General features: G+C 41.3%; 1 protein-coding gene across 1 annotated transcript in view; it reads left to right on the top strand.

Moving 5' to 3' along the window:
• SLC22A4 (solute carrier family 22 member 4) overlaps positions 1–21,403 on the top strand; it is a 61,203-nt gene that overhangs the window by 9,376 nt on the left and 30,424 nt on the right. The window contains exons 2-4 of the mRNA XM_048862525.2: positions 3,348–3,451; positions 7,903–8,057; positions 21,230–21,401. Of these exons, the coding sequence (XP_048718482.2) occupies positions 3,348–3,451; positions 7,903–8,057; positions 21,230–21,401 (431 nt within the window). The remainder of the gene's footprint in view (positions 1–3,347; positions 3,452–7,902; positions 8,058–21,229; positions 21,402–21,403) is intronic.

The raw sequence follows: 21,403 nt of genomic DNA on the forward strand, positions 1-21,403 counted from the left end.
TAAGGACTTAGCCATGTGTCTTCTATAACATTAACAGCAATACTTTGGCTAACTCAACACGTTCTGGTTGACTGTTCTCTACTACAGTGGTGCGCAAACTCTTCCACTTGCCGCCCCCTCTACCATTCCTGGAATTTTTTGTGCCCCTCCTCCAGTTATTTCCCATTGCCACCTTTACTTCAGAGCTAGACAGCCGGCGAGTGGCAGCTGCTGGACGGGGCCGCCCTGAAAAACCCACTCCCATCCGCTCCTGCATTGTGTGTTGAATTTTTATCCCGCTCCTGCTATTATGGCAGTGGGTTCTGTGGGCTCCTGCAGGACCCACTGGCATAATAGTAGGAGCAGGATTAAAATTCAGAGTGGGTATCCTGGGATAAAAATAGAGTTGTGGGGTATTCTGTATGAAAATAAATGTTGTGGGTTTTTTCCCCCTCTAAATCATTTGAAAATTAGGCTGACAGTCTGAACAATCCACCATTGAGATTTCAGTGGAGGCTATTCTTTGTCTAACTATAGTACATTTGAATAGATTTTATTTACTTTTTCAATCATTGCCTCAGCATTATATTTCATGCGCCACCCACTGCATTACCGAAGGACAAGTTCCTGTAAAGGAATAGTTTTAAACATGATTCATATTATGTTGTACAGATAATATTGCTTTGATCTGATGCTTAATGAGCCTAGATTTATGGCGAAATGATCTAATCTGAAGTCGATATTTGTGAACTCTGAATTCAGAAGCAGTTCTGGCAAACACATCTTAACAAGTTTGTTTATTTGAACTTGCTGTGACAAAAACATACTCAATTGTCACTTGGCTGGGATGAGAATCATGAACATTCTAAAAATACCTTGTGCTATCAGGTTGATATAGGCTTAAACTGAAGATCAATAGAAATGTTTGGACTCAGTTTAAAGGTCCAATCAAAACAAATTCCAGTGATGAGAATAAATAGTGAACACTAAACTAGCTCTGTAGTTTATTAAATCAGAAAGCATTTTAAAGTTTTTAATGTGTGCAATGAGTTGACTTTTTTTTTAACCTGACAGTATTTTTTAGATATAGCAACAAGCCTTGTACTAGAGCAATGCAGGTACAACGAAAACTTTCACAAATGTGGGATCATGCTGCCCGCAAGCCTGTGACCCCCTTCCTCCCTCCCCACCCTGTTTTAAACCAGGAACCTCATCACATATGTAAATGACTCTTTTCTTGCTGAGCTCTTGTGGTGAGAGTCAAAGAACTGTTGTAGGACCCAGAAAACTCTTTGTTCCTGCTACTTCATTCAGGCGTGTGTGTGTAGGGGGGATTGTGCCCTCTCAGAGCTTCTGCCCTCACTCCCCCCCCATCCCCCCCATGTGTATATCCAGGGCACCATGATAGCATTGTTTTTGCAGTAGCTGTACTGGCCACTGCTCCTGGATCTCCATTCAGAAGAGCAAGATAAGGTTGCATTTCTCAGCATTTATTGTACTAACTTATTTTTCCCACAGCTTTGTGGGGAAGGAAGCTATGATGCCTCTGATATCAACTGTGCCATCCACCCCACCCTCTTTGGCACATGTAGAGCCCAAACTCCTAGGATGCCTCAGTGGAGGAACTTCTACAGGGTTCTATGAAGGAGATAATGCTGTGGAGCTCTTGTTCTCTCTCTAAACCCTCTTCCATGCTCGTGACACCACACCCCATAGTGGTGTTTTTTGGAGGGGGGTGAGGGGGTGAGAGAACCTGGATTTGTGCAGGAAATGTCCCACCTTGATTATCATGCACATTATGTAGAGAGTTGTCACTTTGGATGGGCTATTACCAGCAGGAGAGTGAGTTTGTGTGTGTGGGGGGGGGGGGTGGAGGGTGAGAAAACCTGGATTTGTGCTGGAAATGGCCCAACTTGATGATCACTTTAGATAAGCTATTACCAGCAGGACAGTGGGGTGGGAGGAGGTATTGTTTTATGATCTCTGTGTGTATATAAAGTCTGCTGCAGTTTCCACGGTATGCATCCGATGAAGTGAGCTGTAGCTCACGAAAGCTCATGCTCAAATAAATTGGTTAGTCTCTAAGGTGCCACAAGTACTCCTTTTCTTTTCACCCCATAGTGGGGAACTACTGGGCCCTGGAAAATAGCCTGTTGTCAGACTAGAAATATTTACAGTTCTTGTTGTAGTAGTGCGTGGCTCTCTCAGTGCCATAGCTGCAATCATCAACAAACCTCTAACAAAGCTGCATAGCTAATGTTTTGACTAAATGCTTTTCCCCCCAGTGAAAATGGAGCTGCTATAAATCCCATTAATTTAGAAAAAAAGTCAGAAAGGTTTTGTGAAGGGGATGTGCGGGGGGCGGGGCGGAGAGAGGGAGAGATTAGTAGTGAATATTTTATATTATGATAGCGTCTATGGGCCTCAGTCTGGGTCTGGGCCCCATTGTACTGGGTGCCATGCAGACATAGCAAAGACAGTCCCTGTCCTAGTGGGCTTAAAATCTAAAACCCCGGACAGATGAAGAAGTAGGTAATGGGGAGCCAATGATACAAGCATATAGTCGGAAAACGTTTGGGTGCTTGTCAGCCTTTTCGAATCTTTTCTGTCTTCCCCACAGCTTTCTAGCCTGCTCTGACCTTGTAAACGTGTCTCAATCTCCATTTTTTCTGTGTGGCCACAATAGCCAAGATTGCCAAAAATAACTGGTGGTCTTTGGGTGCCCAATTTAGGCTCCCCCTCTGGTTGTCTTGATTTGCATTGGTGGGTGCTCAACCCTTTCTGAAAATTAGGCCCCTTTAAGGTGTCTCAAGTTGGACATCCAAAAGTACCCTCCACCTCCCAGGGGTGTCTGTGTCAACCATTGTGCTGCACCCAGCTGTCACCAAACTCTGACTTGTCTGCTCTGTGGTCACATGTCTCAGAGTGCATTGTAGGTCTGATAGAACCTAGGGGCGGGGGGTGCGAGATTAAATTGGGGCCAAATAGGGAGGCAGCTAGAGTTGGGGCCTTACAGAAACCATATTGAAGGGGGAGCAAGGTTCCTTATCCTGACTTCTATGAAGTCAATTGTAATTTTGCCCATCCCTAGAGGACATTCCATTTTTTTCTTTTTTACTGTCTGTAAACTATGCTTCTGGGTAGCGAGCCATCGCTGTCTAATTAATATACTATGCCTAGAAGTGCCCGATATTCAGACCCAGGCAGAAAAACAAGTGTGGGCAAATTAGACCAAAGAATGTTGAAATCCATACACTTTCAAAATGAAATTGTTACTAAGCAGCTAATATAAATCATCTTTTGATCTGAATGATTGTGAAATGATATTAAGAAATAGGGAATGTTACATGTTGTTCTTTCTTTTGCAGTGGAATCTGGTATGTGATGATGACTGGAAAACCCCCCTGACTACCTCCTTGTTTTTTGTGGGGGTGCTTATGGGATCCTTTGTATCAGGACAGCTCTCAGACAGGTAAAGTACATGGAGAAGGTTAGCCTTGTTGCTTCTAAAATTTTACAGCTTGACCTTACCTTTTAAAAAGATGAGCGTAAGCCTTCCTTTCTGAGCATGTTTCAAGACTGATCTGTGCTCAATGAAAATGAGGGCGCTAAGTCATATACAGTGATATTTTAAAAGGAGCCTAAGGGAGTTAGGTGCCCTATTCCCATGACTGTCATTGGAATTGGGCACCTACTCCATTAGTTTCTTTGAAATTCCCAGCTCTGTTCTTCTGTTTGTTCAGTAGGCACCTTTAGAATTAATATCAATGATGCACTTCAAACTTAGAACTAATCTCTGCAAAGTGCACATGTATTTGCCTTGTACTCATACGTGGTGGTATCTGACCATTCAACAAAGGGTCAGTTGATGTTTCTTTGTCCATACTCTTCAAGTAGTTTCATCAAGAGTAAAACATCTAACATCATAATGGAAGATCCAGTCTAGGAGCAGTGAGATGGCTTGAACTCAATTCACCATTTTTGTCAGTGTACTGAAGAGGGTTTGATGGAGACAAACTGAGCAGATCCAAAATGAAGGGCGGAGCCAGCCCTAAATTACTGTAAATCCTAACATGATTCATCAGGAGCAGATATATTTTTCATAGATCCATTCTTCAGATAAAAGGCTAGAAGGGACCATTAGATAATCTGGCCTGACCTCCTGTATATCACAGGCCATTGAAAACCACCCATTTAATCCTGTATTAAACCTAAAAGCTTGTTTGGTTAATGTCTTTCTTCCAGAAAGGCATCCAATCTTGATTTGAAGACATCAAGAAGATATGGAGAATCCACCACTTTCTTTGTTAGTTTGCTCCAGTGGTTAATCAGCCTCACTGTTAAAAAAATATGTGCCTAATTTCTAATTTGAATTGGTCTGGCTTCAGCTTCCAGCCATCAGTTATTGTTATGCCTTTTTCTGTGAAAGAGCCCTTTAGGACCTTTCTCTCCATGAAGGTACATAGACACTATAATCAAGTCACTCCTCTCAACCCTCCTCCCAAAGAGCTGCCATGGTGGGTTTGAGGATGAGCTCTCGCTCCCTAGAGAATGCCTCATGCAGCTGGCATAAGATATAGCCTCTGACAGACAAACTCCTATCATGTCTTCTTGTTGCGGAGGGGTCCTTAACTGAAAGTATGGGTGTGAAAGGTGGGTGTCTAGTACCTACTAACCAGATTGCTCTGGACACATGGGGCTTGTTAGCTGTGGCTGGGAGCCCACCTAGGCGAAGGGACTCCAATTTCAAACTAAGAACTTCTGGCCTGGACAGCCAGTTTGTAAAATTTGTGCCAATCACACATGCTCTATGGGTCTTTGTCTTCGGGGAGTATATCAGTACAATGCTAGGGCATCCCCTGGAAGCAATATGTGACCGCTTCTCCTGAAGGCTGGGGAAAATGGGAAAAGGCTACTGCATTCTGGGTGCATGTGGCTAAAGGAGTGAGTCCAAGACCTATGTTTGGCTTTCTTGAATGTGGGAGCAATGACTGGGAAATCAAGAGAAGTAGCCAAGATGCTGAAGAGCAGGGGAATGCACATTATCTCCATACAAGAGTAAAAATGGAAGGGGTTGAAATCCACTGATATTGGGATGGGTTACAAGATAATGTATTATGGCTCTATAGCAAGGAGGAATGGAGTAGGTATGATCGTAGCAGTAATATTAAAGGATAGGGTAATGGACATCCAAAGGAAGAGTGACTGGCTGATGAAATAACAGTACTGAGCAGAGAACAAATATTGAATGTTATATGCAGATACGCACCACAGGTTGGTTGCATGTTGGAAGACGAGGAGCTCCAGATAGTGCTGGACCAGGTGATAAGTGAAGTACCACAAGTTGAGGACACATGGGAGAATACAGTGAGGGCCACAGTGATTGTCATGGAGAATGAGGCTTTGGAACTAGAAATGAAGCTGGTGTAGATACCTTAGCGTTAGCCCAAGCCCACATCTGGTTGTTGCCAGTACCTACTTTGTAAAGAGAAAGCATCACTTAATGACATACAAGTTCTTTGCCAACAGGCCCCAGATAGATTACTTCCTGAGAAGAAGAGGAGACTAGAAAGTGATCCCAGGAGAGCAGACTGCAGAGCAACATACATTATGCGTAGTCGATTTCCATGGGGGGAGGCTAATGGGGGGACGAAAGAGTGGAGTGGGAAACCTCTTTAAAAAAAAAAAAAAGAAAGAAAGAAAATCTTCAGAATTTCAGATAAATTCCGTTCTGCCTTGCTGCTGTCAGGGCCCTGGTAGGACTTTTTAGCAAAATTTTTGACAATAAAGAGTTGTATGTTCTGAGTTTCACCTGTGCTGTTGCAGAAACCACTCTCCAAGTGAGAGACTATTGTAGCCACCCTTTCTAATAAAAGCCCCTTAAACTCCACATACAGATCAGTGTGTCCTTATGGCTGAGGCAGGTATTCTGTGGAAAAATAGTATAGACTCATGTCATTAAAGACTGTATCATAATCCATATGCACGTCGGGGCCAAATTAAGGTTGCAGATGCAATCTTAATTCTGTCCTTTCCTAACTTTTGAGTGCTTGACTTTGCAACCTTAAACAGCATGTGGAGGAGTTGTGTGTCTTTAAATCCAGAGGTAAGCTTACAGTTATATTTCCATAAGAAAAAGGAATAGAAATGTAATATAGACAACAAGTGGAGAAGAAGGAGGTTGAAAGATGGCGAGAGGATTGTATAGTTAAATCATTGGTAGATTTCCACTACCTTGGTTTTATTGTTCCAGCAGAATAAGCTGCTATGAGATTCACTCTCCTGCATGAAGAAAAGGAGTACTTGTGGCACCTTAGAGACTAACCAATTTATTTGAGCATGAGCTTTCGTGAGCTACAGCTCATGTTGATTCTGCATCCGCTGAAGTCACTGGCAAAGCTCCCATTGACTTTAATGCATTGCAAGATTAGGCCTCTGATTAATTGTATATTTATCACACTTATTGGCACTGTGACCACCTTAGATAGATACATTTCTTGCATAACTGCAGCTGTTGTGTTACTGTTATCCAAATTGTGCGCTCTTCTATACTTTTGGGAGCTGAGCTATTTCTGCCAGTATGTGAAAATCAGAAGTGTCCTTCAAGAAGGGCAATAATATTAAGCCTTCTTTGTACTACCTATTATTAAAGTTGTCCAACACATCCCATTTTAAGAAACCCTTTTTTCTGTTGCTTATAGTGTGACCAAACACATTAAGGGTTTGGGTTGAAATTTTCCATGCCAGGTGTCTGACTTTTCTTTATTAAAAAAACAAAAAACAAACAAAAAAATCTTCAGCCAGAACAGTTCATTTGTTTCCAAGAATGAGATTAGGTCAAGGAGCTGGGAGGTGAAGTGAGAGCGGCATGGAGACTAGGGTCAAGGAGCTGGGGTGGGACTAGATTGGAACTTGGACAGTGAGCCCGGAGTGGGAGAGTGGGACTGGGCTGAGAAGTTTAAGGAGTGGAGAGTGGGTCTGGGTAGACAATAGGGTGGCCAGGTGTCTGGTTTTTGACCTGAAGTCTGCTGACCCAAAATCCAGTTACTGTGGGTGGGGGAGGCGCTGAGTCATCACCTGTGCCAGCCCCTACTCAGCCGGGGCCACCTCCTACCTGCAATGGGTGGCTGCAATTCCCAGTGCTGGCTCTGCAGACGAGTCCCTCCCGACCCACACAGAGAGTGGAGTGGGGGGGAGAGGGGAAAAGCAGTGAGCAACAGAGGGAGGGGGAAAGAGGTGAATGGGGGTGTGGCCTCAGGGGAAGAGGTGGGGCCTTCGGGGAAGGGTGTGTTTTTTAAATATTACAAAGTTGGCAACCCTACAGTAGACAGGAAGAATGGAATTGGGGCAAGGAGCCAAGGGTAGGGTAGAGACAGATTGGCACAGGGACAGGTTGGAAATGATGATATAATATTTGTGAAGCACTCAGATATTATAGGGAGGAACTTAATAAATTTGTCTTCAGAGTAGCCTTTGAACAAGGCCTAGAGCTCCATACTGAACAGTGAGGAGAAAATAAAATATTGAATAGCTTCTCATTAAGTGAGCAGTATCCATCCTGCATGCTGAACGAGAAATGGGATCTGGAAAAAATAGTATGTGATGATGTAATTAAAGGCTGTCATAATGTATATGCACAAGGGGGCTGAATTGTATCTGTCACAGAGATACTAACAACTCTCTTTAGGATGTCTGCTCTTCTGAATTATTTTTGTTAATGTCTTGAGTTCCAAAGAGCCTCCATTTTTAATGCTCCTAAAAATGATGGCCTAATAGAGCACTGCGCGTGTTGATAAACGATGTGGTTTTGAGTGGGATGAATGTGCTAGGTCTGTATTGCCTAGCCATGCACCTTGAAATTATTTTTATTCTGTATTTTTATTTTTTTTAAATATAACTTTCCTCTCCTTGTTTTTGCAAAAGGTTTGGCAGGAAGAGTATTCTCTTTGCAACCATGGCAGTACAGACTGGCTTCAGTTTTGTGCAGGTCTTCTCTACCAGCTGGGAGATGTTCACAGTGCTGTTTCTTATAGTTGGCATGGGACAGATCTCGAACTACGTGGTGGCCTTCATTCTGGGTAAGAACATGTCTGTTACATTAAATGCTTGCTGGGTGTGCTGGTGAATGACTTAGTTTTTAATTCCAAGCAGACCGTTTGATAAGAGCCTGTCACATTCTCCACCATGCATAATCCTCAATCTACTCCACTAGGATATTTTCTTGAAAAAATTAAGGAATCTCTGTAAACAAGCATGAACTATATGCTGAATGTACATTTTATTGTCTTAGACGGAAAGAGTATTTTAAAAGACTTTTAAATAATAATGAAAAAAGTTTAAACTGTAAACCACAGTGCCCAGTATCTTTATAAACTGAGGTGGAAAAGAAGGAATTCCCACACCCCCTTTTTTTTAACTACCTGCATTAGGACCCAATTCAGCAAATCACTTAGATATATGCCTAAATCCCTTTGATTTCAGCATATGCTTAAAGTGAAACATATGATTAACTGCTTAGCGAAATCAGGGGTTTAACAAACTTCCATATTCGGAGAGCTACTCAAATGGTGAATTCAGAGACGTTGCCAATAATTCAGGTGCAATAATGTTCCGCTGATAAAGGAATTTGAAAGAAGTGTATTATACTTAAGTAAGGTTTCAGAGTAACAGCCGTGTTAGTCTGTATTCGCAAAAAGAAAAGGAGTACCTGTGGCACCTTAGAGACTAACCAATTTATTTGAGCATGAAGTGAGCTGTAGCTCACGAAAGCTCATGCTCAAATAAATTGGTTAGTCTCTAAGGTGCCACAAGTACTCCTTTTCTTTATACTTAAGTAACTTTCTCTAGTTTTGTCAACTTCTCTCAATCCAGCTTGCGTGGAGTTCTATGAACACAGTAGTTCATGCTTTGCTCATGGAAAAACGTACTCTGGCACAGTCAGGTCTGAAACCCTCGCCCTTCATTTTCCTATCTCTCTAGAGAAAAAAACAGAGCTGTGGAAATAGTTCAAGGCCTGTTATCCAAAGAAACAGCTCTCAGAAAAGCCACCTCCACTCCCTGCCCACTCGACCCACCCACTTGCAGCAGTCTTCTTCACAGCCTGTATTTCAGTCCCATGCCAAAGTTGTACTTGGTGTAAATCCATTGGCTTCAGTGACATTGCACCTTCTTATGCGAGTGTGGGATTCCATTGATCATATTGCTTTAATAACAACAGTGTTGCAAATTAAAATGACCCTTCCATATGGCAAAACAAGGTAAAGTTTGTGACCTTTCACCAAAGATTAAGTTATTGAAAGGACTGTAGATTTGCATGTATTCTTGACAGTCAAGTCAATGCTGAATTATCCTAAATTATATTCATTCTGATTACAATTCGCTCTAAATTTCATATGTTGGAGAAAACAAATTGCTCTTGGCTGCAACTTTGCATACAGTGAGCCAAATGAATCCCTAGTGTAAACTTCACTGATGTCAACAGTATATGTTACACCCAAAGTCAGTTTGATCCAGTGTCTCAGCAAATTATTTTTTTTTTGTGCACTGCAAGGTTTTTGAGTATTTTTTAAAGCCTAAATTTTAAAACTATGTGGGTGCCTAGAAGATATGGATAGAAAGGTTTGGGACTCTTCCTGTAGTTGTAACTTTAAAAAATTGGAAAGAAATTAAGATAAACCATCTTGTTTAGGTACATTCTGTGAATGATTTTAATATTGCAATCTTGGCTGTTTGTTCCATTTGACTGCTTTATTTTTCAATGAGATTACATTAAATGTGTATAGTTCACTCACTGTGCCACCACTGGTTTTGGTTTTAAGCAGATGTTGATCAGACAGTTAAAACATTTAATAATTTTTCATTTTTAATCTCACTTGGTTTACAAACTTATTTTTCCTAAAACCAGAAGCATTGTAACCATATTATAGGCATGTTACAGGCCAGATTTTTCTTTTTCCATTAAAAATAGTTTACACCTAAGTTGTAATCATCAGCAAACTGAGTGGGAGCTGGAAAGGAAAATGCTGGTACAGCATGACCACGAATATTTCAAAAGAATGGACTTTTTTCACTTTGCATTTACTACAAAGCTTGATTTGCAAATGAGATGATTTTCATAATATTCGTTCCAACGGCAGCCAATTAATTAATTTAATCATCCATTTATCATTGTGTTGTTTAGTGTTGTGGTCAACTCATATGCTATTTCATACATAATCAGTGCATATTAAATAGATTTAAGTTGTAGAATTATAGAAGTATAAGATTTTTTTAAAAGGCCACACTATAAATAATCCTTAAACACCCAAGAAAGCATGCGTTTTTCTTTCAGCATATAGCTAATATGTCTTTGATAACAGGGTTACATCTGAATAATTACATTAGTTATACTGTGACTTTAAATACACACCACGTCATAGGAAAATAGCATCTGTAACGGGCAGTCCCTCAGTATGATACTGTGGTTGGGAGTATCTTGTAAAATGCTGATAACACAGGAAAAATGTACCCATTTCTATTCACTTGAGTCTGTGCCACTAGAACACTTGCAGTCTTTCCAAGCAAATTTTAGTGGAGAGATTAAGGGTGGGTTTATTTTGTAGAACTGCTTCCAAATGTGAAGGCTCACATTCAAGGGTTTCAGAGTAGCAGCCGTGTTAGTCTGTATTCGCAAAAAGAAAAGGAGGACTTGTGGCACCTTAGAGACTAACCAATTTATTTGAGCATAAGCTTTCGTGAGCTACAGCTCACTTCATCGGATGCATTCAGTGGAAAATACAGTGAGGAGATTTCTATAAACACAGAACCTGAAAAAACGGGTGTTAATCATGCACACTGTAAGGAGAGTGATCACTTAAGATGAGCTATTACCAGCAGGAGAGTGGGGGTTGGGGGGGGAGAAAACCCTTTGTAGTGATAATCAAGGTGGGCCATTTCCAGCAGTTGACAAGAACGTCTGAGGAACAGTGTGTGTGGGGAGGGGAGGGGGGGAGACTAAACAAGGGGAAATAGTTTTACTTTGTGTAATGACTCAACCACGCCCAGTCTCTATTCAAGCCTAAATTAATTGTATCCAATTTGCAAATTAATTCCAGTTCAGCAATCTCTCGTTGGAGTCTGTTTCTGAAGTCTTTTTGTGGAAGAATAGCCACTTTTAGGTCAGAAATCGAGTGACCAGAGAGATTGAAGTGTTCTCCGACTGGTTTATGAATGTTATAATTCTTGACGTCTGATTTGTGTCCATTTATTCTTTTACGTAGAGACTGTCCAGTTTGACCAATGTACATGGCAGAGGGGCATTGCTGGCACGTGATGGCATATATCACATTGGTGGATGTGCAGGTGAACGAGCCTCTGATAGTGTGGCTGATGTGATTAGGCCCTATGACCGTGTCCTCTGAATAGATATGTGGACATAGTTGGCAACGGGCTTTGTTGCTGGGTTAGTGGTTCTGTTGTGTGGTGTGTGGTTGCTGGTGAGTATTTGCTTCAGGTTGGGGGGCTGTCTGTAAGGAAGGACTGGCCTGTCTCCCAAGATTTGTGAGAGGGATGGGTCGTCCTTCAGGATAGGTTGTAGATCCTTGATGATGTGTTGGAGAGATTTTAGTTGGGAACTGAAGGTGACGGCTACTGGCGTTCTGTTATTTTCTTTGTTGGGCCTGTCCTGTAGTAGGTGACTTCTGGGTACTCTTCTGGCTCTGTCAATCTGTTTCTTCACTTCAGCAGGTGGGTATTGTAGTTGTAAGAATGCTTGATAGAGATCTTGTAGGCCTTTGTCTCTGTCTGAGGAGTTGAAGCAAATGCGGTTGTATCGTAGAGCTTGGCTGTAGACAATGGACCGTGTGGTCTGGTCAGGGTGAAAGCTGGAGGCATGTAGGTAGGAATAGCGGTCAGTAGGTTTTCGGTATAGGGTGGTGTTTATGTGACCATCGCTTATTAGCACTGTAGTGTCCAGGAAGTGGATCTCTTGTGTGGACTGGTCCAGGCTGAGGTTGATGGCGGGATGGAAATTGTTGAAATCATGGTGGAATTCCTCAAGGGCTTCTTTTCCATGGGTCCAGATGATGAAGATGTCATCAATGTAGCACAAGTAGAGTAGGGGCATTAGGGGACGAGAGCTGAGGAAGCGTTGTTCTAAGTCAGCCATAAAAATGTTGGCATACTGCGGGGCCATGTGGGTACCCATAGCAGTGCCGCTGATTTGAAGGTATACATTGTCCCCAAATGTGAAATAGTTATGGGTGAGGACAAAGTCTAGCCACCAGGTTTACCGTGACATTATCGGGGATAGTGTTCCTGATGGCTTGTCGTCCATCTTTGTGTGGAATGTTGGTGTAGAGGGCTTCTACATCCATAGTGGCCAGGATGGTGTTTTCAGGAAGATCACCGATGGATTGTAGTTTCCTTAGGAAGTCAGCGGTGTCTCGAAGATAGCTGGGAGTGCTGGTAGTGTAGGGCCTGAGGAGGGAGTCTACATAGCCAGACTATCCTGCTGTCAGGATGCCAATGCTTGAGATGATGAGGCGCCCAGGATTTCCAGGTTTATGAATCTTGCATAGCAGATAGAATACCCCAGGTCGGGGTTTGTTCTTGTGCTTTTTCAGGGAGTTTCTTGAGCAAATGCTGTAGTTTCTTTTGGTAACCCACAGTGGGATCAGAGGGTAATGGCTTGTAGAAAGTGGTGTTGGAGGGCTGCCGAGCTGCCTATTGTCATATTCCGACCTATTCATGATGACGACAGCACCTCCTTTATCAGCCTTTTGATTATGATGTCAGAGTTGTTTCTGAGGCTGTGGATGGCATTGTGTTCTGCACAGCTGAGGTTATGGGGCAAGTGATGCTGCTTTTCCACAATTTCAGCCCGTGCACGTCGGCAGAAGCACTCTATGTAGAAGTCCAGTCTGTTGTTTCGACCTTCAGGAGGACTCCACCCAGAATCCTTCTTTTTGTAGTGTTGGTACGAAGGTCTCTGTGGATTAGTATGTTGTTCAGAGGTGTATTGGAAATATTCCTTGAGTCGGAGATGTCGAAAATGCGATTCCAGGTCACCACAGAACTGTATCATGTTCGTGGGGGTGGAGGGGCAGAAGGAGAGGCCCCTAGATAGGACAGATTCTTCTGCTGGGCTAAGAGTATAGTTGGATAGATTAACAATATTGCTGGGTGGGTTAAGGAACCGTTGCTGTGGCCTCTTGTTGCATGCATTAGTTTAGAAAGTTTAGTGTCCTTAAGGGTTCAATCCACTGGAGAACCATGTGATAGATACTTCAGACTTGCATGGCATCCTCTCTCAGGGCTTGTTCCATAGCCTGCTGAAGTCAGTGGGCCCTAATTTAGCTGACTGTGGAAAGTTATCTCCTAGGGACACTTTACTGAATATTCTCAAGCAATCTCACTTGACTTAACCAAACACTGAGTTGTTAAGGGACATGTCGAAGTAAAATATCTTGCTGCTGTGCTGTCAACATTTTCATAATCAAGAAGCAGGGAGACAAGTGAACTAGTGATTTGTTCCAGAGGCCAGTTACTTTTTTTCTTTCTTTTTTTTTTTTTTATTAAACAAAATCTCATTCACCTCTGTCGGGCACTTTCTCTCAACAGCACAATGTGGCCTTCGAACCTATTTTGTGTCTCAAGTATCCATTTCTAAGACATCTGTGTACCACTGCTAGTAAAAGACAACCTTAAATTGTGAGATTGGCCTCCTAATAGAGGTGCAGGGAGTGACGCCTCCAGGGTTCTGAGGCAACTTGCTGCCACCTGCCCGGATCATGAGGAAGCCTTGTCTGTGCCTGCCATGGGTCAGCTCCCCAACTCCAGCAGCCATGGGCAAAACAAGCACTCTCCTCTTGGCCTGGCAGGCCCCATGTTACTCTGCAGGTTAGCAATAGGCCCTCGAGCCCTCCGAGTATCTCCCTGGCATATCCAGCCCTTGGTCCACTCGGTATTGAGAGAGATGCTGCATCCAAGCAACCCAGTTTACCTATTCCCCCTCAGATCACTGCTCTGCTTTACACACACTGCTTAGATATGTTTATAGTGAAATCAAGTACAAGTTTGTTTAACAAAGATTAGAGATTCAAGAAGTAGGAAGTAGAAGTATTGGAAAGAAATGGTTACATATAAAAGAAAATCATAACACACATTCCAGAGCCTTGACTCAATTAACAAAATACTCTCATGTCTTGTAGAAGATTGCTCACCCAAAATCCTTGCAGTGCTTTACAGCCAGGCTTGGCTGTGACCCTCCTTTCATGAGACAAGTATGCTGTCAGCTTGCCTCCCTGGTGAAGGATTATGTATGTTTCTTTGCCCCAAGATATACTTGTCCCACCATTTTGCCTTTATTTATAATCAGGACACCCACTTCTGCGTGTTTCATCTTACAGATTTCCTTTCTTGTAGATTTTGCAATCTCTCATTTTACAGTACACCATACTCATATGGCTAAACAGGGAAATAGGTGTCTGTTGCCTCCTACATGAAAGGAACATTCCAAGGTATGTCACCTTTTGGTGACCTGTCTTAAATCAAAGACCTTAAGAACATAACTTCCAGTATAGATACATACCTCCTTAAATACTATCCGTACATATATTTCACAATGATTATGTCAACTAGTGGGCACCTGGCTCTCGACAGAGACCTTACATGCCACTTTTCAGTGAACTGTTATGTATATATCCGACTCAGGGGATCCATATAAAACCCCTGGCTGCCCCTTCTGCCCTCTGCTGATTTGCACCAAGGGGTTCCTGGGTCACAAAGGGAAAAATAAGTTGTGGAGAAGATCTAATTTCCTCTTCCTCATCTCCCTTCTTGGATCTACTTTCAACTCCTCAGAAGCAGAAGAATTTTTCAATACTTGCTAATAAGTATAAGTGGATTGTCCCGCTGGTTGAAAAACAAACCAGGCCTCCTTGGTCAAAGCCTGGTGTTTGAAATAGGGATGTCTTTTAAAAAAATGTTTCTATGTTAAACTGAGATGCCATTTTGATACTAGCATCATGATAATTTCAGTTAAAACCACATACTGACAGCTAATCCTATTCTTTTTCCATCCCTGTGAAACACTAACCGGGAAACATTACTTTTAAATGTTCCAAAACACAATGTAAAATCAGTACTGTGCAAGGGGGCATGGCAGTGTCTCAGCATGGCTAATGAGTGTCACAACCATCAGCAGCATGGTGCTGATAAGTAAGTCAGGCCAGCAGAGATACAATTTATCCCCATCCAAATCCTGGTTGCTATCAGTCTCTTTCAGATGAGATTGTTTGAAGTCGAGAGGGGCAGTGCCAGGCCTTTGATCTAAGTTCATGGATCATTGCTGAGCTGTACTGCACTGACAGGTTTCTGAGCTAGTAAAGTTAATATTAAAAAGATTGTCTTTTGCTCAGTGGTCTCTAAGTCAGTGCATTTGCTGAACTGAAAATCCTTTTAGAAAAATGTGTTGGGTCTCTTTTTAACTTACAATATTGTGGATTAATTTGGAGACACGGTGATTAACGGGAGCTGTATTTGTTCTCTAGTGATAACTATTCCTACATAAAACCCATCTACTAGACTTTGTGAGTTTAGGTGCTGATTAGGTAACCTTAAATGGTTTTTAACTGTATAACCTCTCAGCATGTAAGCTGGGTAATTGGCTTCCAAACTGACAGTGTACCTGGTTTTGTTCTCCTCAGTATTTCATGAAGATTAACCAGTACAAGAGAGCAACTTAGTTCTGGGAAGACAATTAGAATGTTATGTCTTGTTTTACTGTTTAATCCATCCTGTTTCTAAACTCTCTCTGTGCATTTGTGTGTGAAGTTAGCTATCCACTGTTAGGAGACAGGGTTGTGTCTCCTAAAATAGTTTTAGATCAATGTTCTTTTACATCCATCTGTACATGGATAATTTTTAGGTGGCAAAAAACTATTTTACTGTCTCTACTGAACCCTGGTTGGATTCACTTCCACCACGACATGATGATCAGTGTGTGAGAAGTGATTGACTTGGGTGATGGAAGTGTACTAGGTGTCCCTGTGAGTCATGGAATGTTGCTAAGTTTCTTATAGCATGTTGAAGGTTTCTTTTAACACTCTAAGGGTGACCTGCCTCCATTACAAGGCAGATTAATTAGCTTCAAGAAGCAACTATATTAAATGACTGTGATGTTGAGTTGGAGCCTCATTAAATATTATGTATTTTCCAGCTCCTTAAGAAATCACTAGTTTCTCAAGAAAATCTGATTATGAAAAATTAATATGGACTTCTGCTCTTAGGATTTGTTTATAGGCTTGCTGCCTCTGAAACTTTCATCCCAGGATGATTGGAGGGGGAGGGGCTGCATCAGATAGGACTATACAGCAAAAGGTTTCCTCTTTTTTTGTGTTCATTAGAGACGTTGCTTTAAGTTGAGCTTCTAGAGAGGAAGAGTGACCCACAGATGTGTAAGGCAGCCATTTGAAGTTCAGTATCCTACAACCTAGCCACAGTAACTAAATAGTCATATTGTTTTGAAAAGTGTGCACCTTTCCAAGAATCTCTCCTTTCATTTGTCATCTAAAATCAAATTGTATGACTAGAAATCATTAAATATTAACTTTCCTGCTCAAAAACGTAGACACTGTTATAGAACGGCCTGAAAAAACAGCTGGTTCATCCAATGTGTTCCTTTGCATTTCACAGGACTGCTCTTTACATTAGTGGGAATAATTTCTTTTTGAACCTTTGATTAATTTCTGCACTTATGTCCTTCAGCTGTCTCCAGGAAAGTTTTTTCTACAAGAACTTTTTCTTTCCTTCCTTAGCTTCAGGCCTCTATTACTTTCCATGATTACCAGATTTTTTGTGGTCAAGTTATGTGACTATAAAAATACACTTCATTTGTACAGGTATTTTGGTAATGCCCTCAAATTGTTCTCTTTTGGCGGGAAAGAATTATAAATGTACCTGAGAGACTTAATCTTATATTAGATCTTATTTTTGGATTATCACAAATTTTAAGGTTCTAGGCATTTTTAACAAAATGTTTAAACCCCATAATTCATTGTTTTTTAAATACCAAACTTCTCATAAAGACACAAAACAAACAACAACCAGGGGAGAAGATTATAACTTTGCTCTTTTTAAAAAACAAAAACATGAAAGGTGGAGAAGATACTTTTTGAAATTGCTTAATGGGGAATTATTCATGAGCTGCTTGCTCAGGTGAGTCAGTCTCATAAATAAATGCAGCTCATAAATAGACCTTGTGCATTTCTTCCACAATAGCTTTTAGGCAATATTACAATGCACTTTTATGAACTACATAACTCCCTATACTCCCTTACACCTTTGTATCTGTCTGCTTGATGTTGTTAATTGAGTCCACATCATATTCAGTGAGTAAAGGAGTCTAATGCCCCTAATGGAAAGGAAATGTCTGAGGACCATGTGAGAGATGGGGTAGAATTGTTATGCACAGACTTTAAGAGAAGGCTAGGCATTTTATTGGAAAAAGAACTAGGTAACTGAAGGCTTACACTGTTCCTCTCTCTAAAGGACTAGGTATCACATTGGCACAATGTGTGTGCTGAATGAGCCCGCTGTCAAAAATTTGCTTTGATTTAGGGATGCATGGTTATTTGAACTGTAACTCTATTACAAGATATTATCTTTATTATTGATGTAATATATTTATTATTATCTTCAATTTATGATCATGTTATTGTCTTCATATTGCAGTCCTTCTCTTCCAAAACGAAATTATAGATTGATCCAACCTCAGTACAAACTTGCAGTCCTTTACCTGGGAGAATCCATGTCAGTTTGTCCATTAATTTCAATCCACAGACCTGCTTCTCTTCAGGATCTTTCAAAACTGGATTATATGATAACTCTTAAATTGGAAGATCATTAAAAAGGGAAACAGATTCACTCCTAGTAGAACATTCAGTTCCCGAAACCTGGTGTTTGTTATAAGTGATCTATTTTAAGCTCCAAAGAAGACACAATCTGTCCTAGACAAGGCATTGTGAAAAATTAATAAAAACAACAAAATTCTGTCCAGTTTCCTGGCTAAAGTTAATTTTATTTTTTGCTACTTATTATATTAATTGTGCAGGCCATTAACAGTACTGCTAATCACTGAACTAGTCTGAACTGCGAGGGTATTTCTCCCCTCTTTGCCTTATGCAATATCTCAGTTGTATTTTATCTTGGATAACCACTTCCATCATCTAGTGGAGTGACTCAAAATGATGATAGTATGACATTCCAGCACTGCATGTTCATGACTCAGCGGTGTTATTGATGCAATGTCTCAGCACAGTCTTGGTGCAATGATGGGGTGTTGCAACACATCCTCTTTCCTGACTTCATAAAAACTTTTGCCTTTGGAGCTGCTGGGAAGAGGCCGGGTTTTCTTCTTTTCTCCCATTTCCTTCTTTCCACTGCATTTTCCAGCACTTTACAAGGACAGAGATAGGCACGCTCTGTTTATTTGCTCAGTTCTCACCGAACTGCATGTGGCCAGACATAAATGCTTTTATTCTACATTGAAAGTCACTGTTGGAGTTGCTAGAGGGATGTTACATGATCACAGATTAGTGGGAAAGTGATCTGCATGTTGGCAATAGGAGGTGATGTGTCCACATGACCATCTGTTTATTGAAATGTGGTCCATGGTATAAGAAAGTTGAGACTCTCCTGTCTTGAGAGAGGATGCAAAGAATAGGAATAAGTGGGCAATGATTAATAATAAAGTGACCCAGGAATTGGAACTAAATCTAATGTTGTTTTAATATTATTAAAGAAACAGTGTCAGGTTAAAAACATTCAGGGTATTTTATAATAGCACATTAGGTATTAAAACTGAAAATCTTGTAAACATTTTTAATTTTTCATAATTTTATGCTGTCTATTCTTTCTGTACATCAGTGGGCATGGGGGATGAAAACACAGGGTAGTTTGTTTAAATTTCAGGTTCTTATGCACTAACATAATATTCTTGTCTGGGCTACAAAAGCACCCAGGGAATATTTAAATCTAAAAAATGCTATTTTCTGAGTTGTTTGTTTTAATTTCATGGAAACAACTTCTTGCAAACCGTAAATTACCTTAGTCTGGGCTAGTCCAGTGGCTCTGAGGAGGTGGCTTTGCTTTGTGTCGCTGGACCATTGCTGCGTTTAAACTAGCGGAAGTAACTAGCTGGAGATTCCCCTGTGGAATCCCTGGGTGCCATGCAGCCAGGGGATGTGCTGGGGTTGAAGTGAGTGTGGCTGAAATGTGCTGTGCTCAGGTGATCCTCAGATGCTACAAATCGTCCTGCGGCTGTTCAGGCTATTGTAATTTAGATCAGCCCTGAGCTGTTCTGATTTGTGCTGAGGGTGCCCTGGAGATCAGGAAGAGAGAATAAAGGTGGCGTAAAGTCATCTTCATACCCCTTTTGGGTCCTACGCCAAATGTAGCTCAGCCAGACTTGAGAGCTAGGATCTGTGTGTGTCCCCTTATAACGGCTTCGAGGGGCTGGATAGTGAGGTAACTAAATTTACTAGCATAATATTTAGGTAAGTCAAAATTGGTAAGGATTGTAAGCAACTCCAGAGGATCCAACAATATGTAGTAACTGGGCAACACCATGGAAGACTGATTTCAGCGCAAGCAAGTGCAAAGTGTTCAGCCCAGTATGTGGTAACCTAAGCCATATGTACCTGCGCTTGGTTCCAGATTAGTTATAGCTTCTATAGGGAACACTGAGACAGCCTCAAACTGAACAGGTAAAAGGATCTTTCTCCATCATGATGTCAACAAGGAGAAATCTACCATTGTGGTGTTTCAGAGAAAAATACTGCTACTATGCCATTATATGTAGGTGGTGTATCCTCCTCAAGAACAGTGCATTCAATCTAATTCATGTAATTTTAAGGATCTGGAAGACTCAAAGTTTGAGAAGGGCCATAGAAATGATCAGAGGCTTATACGGACTTCCAAATAAGACAAGACTGAAAGACTAGGAATGCTTATTTTGGAGAAGTATGGTAGGAAATATAGGCAAAGACTTTCAGAGATGAGTGTCTGAAGTTAGGGTCCCAAGCACTTATTTAGACACCCAAAGAAGTGGCACTGAGCAAATTCCATTGAAGTTAATGTGAACTATTAGGTGCTTGGCATTTTAAAAACCAGGCCAGCGAAGGCCTCAAGTGTCCCTGTTTATCCTTTCCTGGGACACGAGGGCACTCAAAATTGATTGTAATAGAAGACTGCGTTATGCAGCTGGTGAACCTGTGGAATGTGCCACTTCAGGGAAGAACTGAAGCAAAGGATTTAGCAAGATTTCAAAAATCTGTTGTATGTTCGTGTGAATAACAGTATCTGTGGTTTTGTGGCTGAAATGTAAATTCTTGGATCACTCAGTTCTCATGATTCAGGGTAAAAACTGATTGACTGGAGTGAGCGAGAGATTCGCTGCCCTCGTCTTTAGGTGCTATTGTAGATGAATAGGTGAGGCAGTTCTATGCCTTCCTCCAAAGCATCTGCCATTGACCACTGTTGGAAACAGGGCACTGGACATGTGGCCCCATCAACTAATATGGCAATTCTTTAATCCTGATATATTTGGAGTGAGCCATGTTTCAGTATAAACTTCCTTTGTGTTCTGTTCCCAAATTACTTAAAAACTGCTGGGAGATAGGAACAAGAAGGCTTGATTAAAAGGACACTGTCTGCTGTTTTTTCTCTGAACTCCCCAGTCTTTGCAATGGCAGAAATGTAAGTCTCCTCCTACTTTTGTCCTGTCCGTTGGGCAAGTATTGATTCTAGCAGTGCAGAAATTCAGAGGGGTGGTGAAACAAAGCTCTGAAAAAAAGCCCATTTATTTTGTTGTCTTTGCAACATCATAGATGTCATGAGGACTATGTCTAGTGTTGAAAATAGCTGTGTATTACTTGAAATCTGCTTTTGCAGAACCAGCAGGGGGCACTGAAAGAGGTGGGTTCCCACACAAATGGTGGCTGGCCTTTCAATTACTCAGTAATGGCTTGGCAACTTTGAAATCTCTTATACAATTAATATCTGGAAGACTGTCCCACCAGATTATCTTCATGTTAAGGTTGGTCTTATTTTGTGCCAGAACTCCTTGACAGTGTCCCTTTAAGTGTTATAAGGGAAATGACTCCATTTTAAAGATTATATTAGCTGATTTTTGTAAATGCGATAAAATATTTAGACGTGGTTTTTACAAAAAGAGTTAAAATGCTAATCCAAACTCCCTTGTTTTGAACAGGCACAGAAATTCTTGGCAAATCAGTTCGTATTATATTCTCTACATTAGGAATTTGCACATTTTTTGCAATTGGCTACATGTTGCTGCCACTATTTGCTTACTTCATCAGAGACTGGCGGATGCTGCTACTGGCTCTCACTGCACCTGGGGTGCTCTGCGTTCCACTGTGGTGGT

The sequence above is a fragment of the Caretta caretta genome, chromosome 8 (genome assembly GCF_965140235.1).
Source record: "Caretta caretta isolate rCarCar2 chromosome 8, rCarCar1.hap1, whole genome shotgun sequence".
Taxonomy (NCBI): domain Eukaryota; kingdom Metazoa; phylum Chordata; order Testudines; family Cheloniidae; genus Caretta; species Caretta caretta.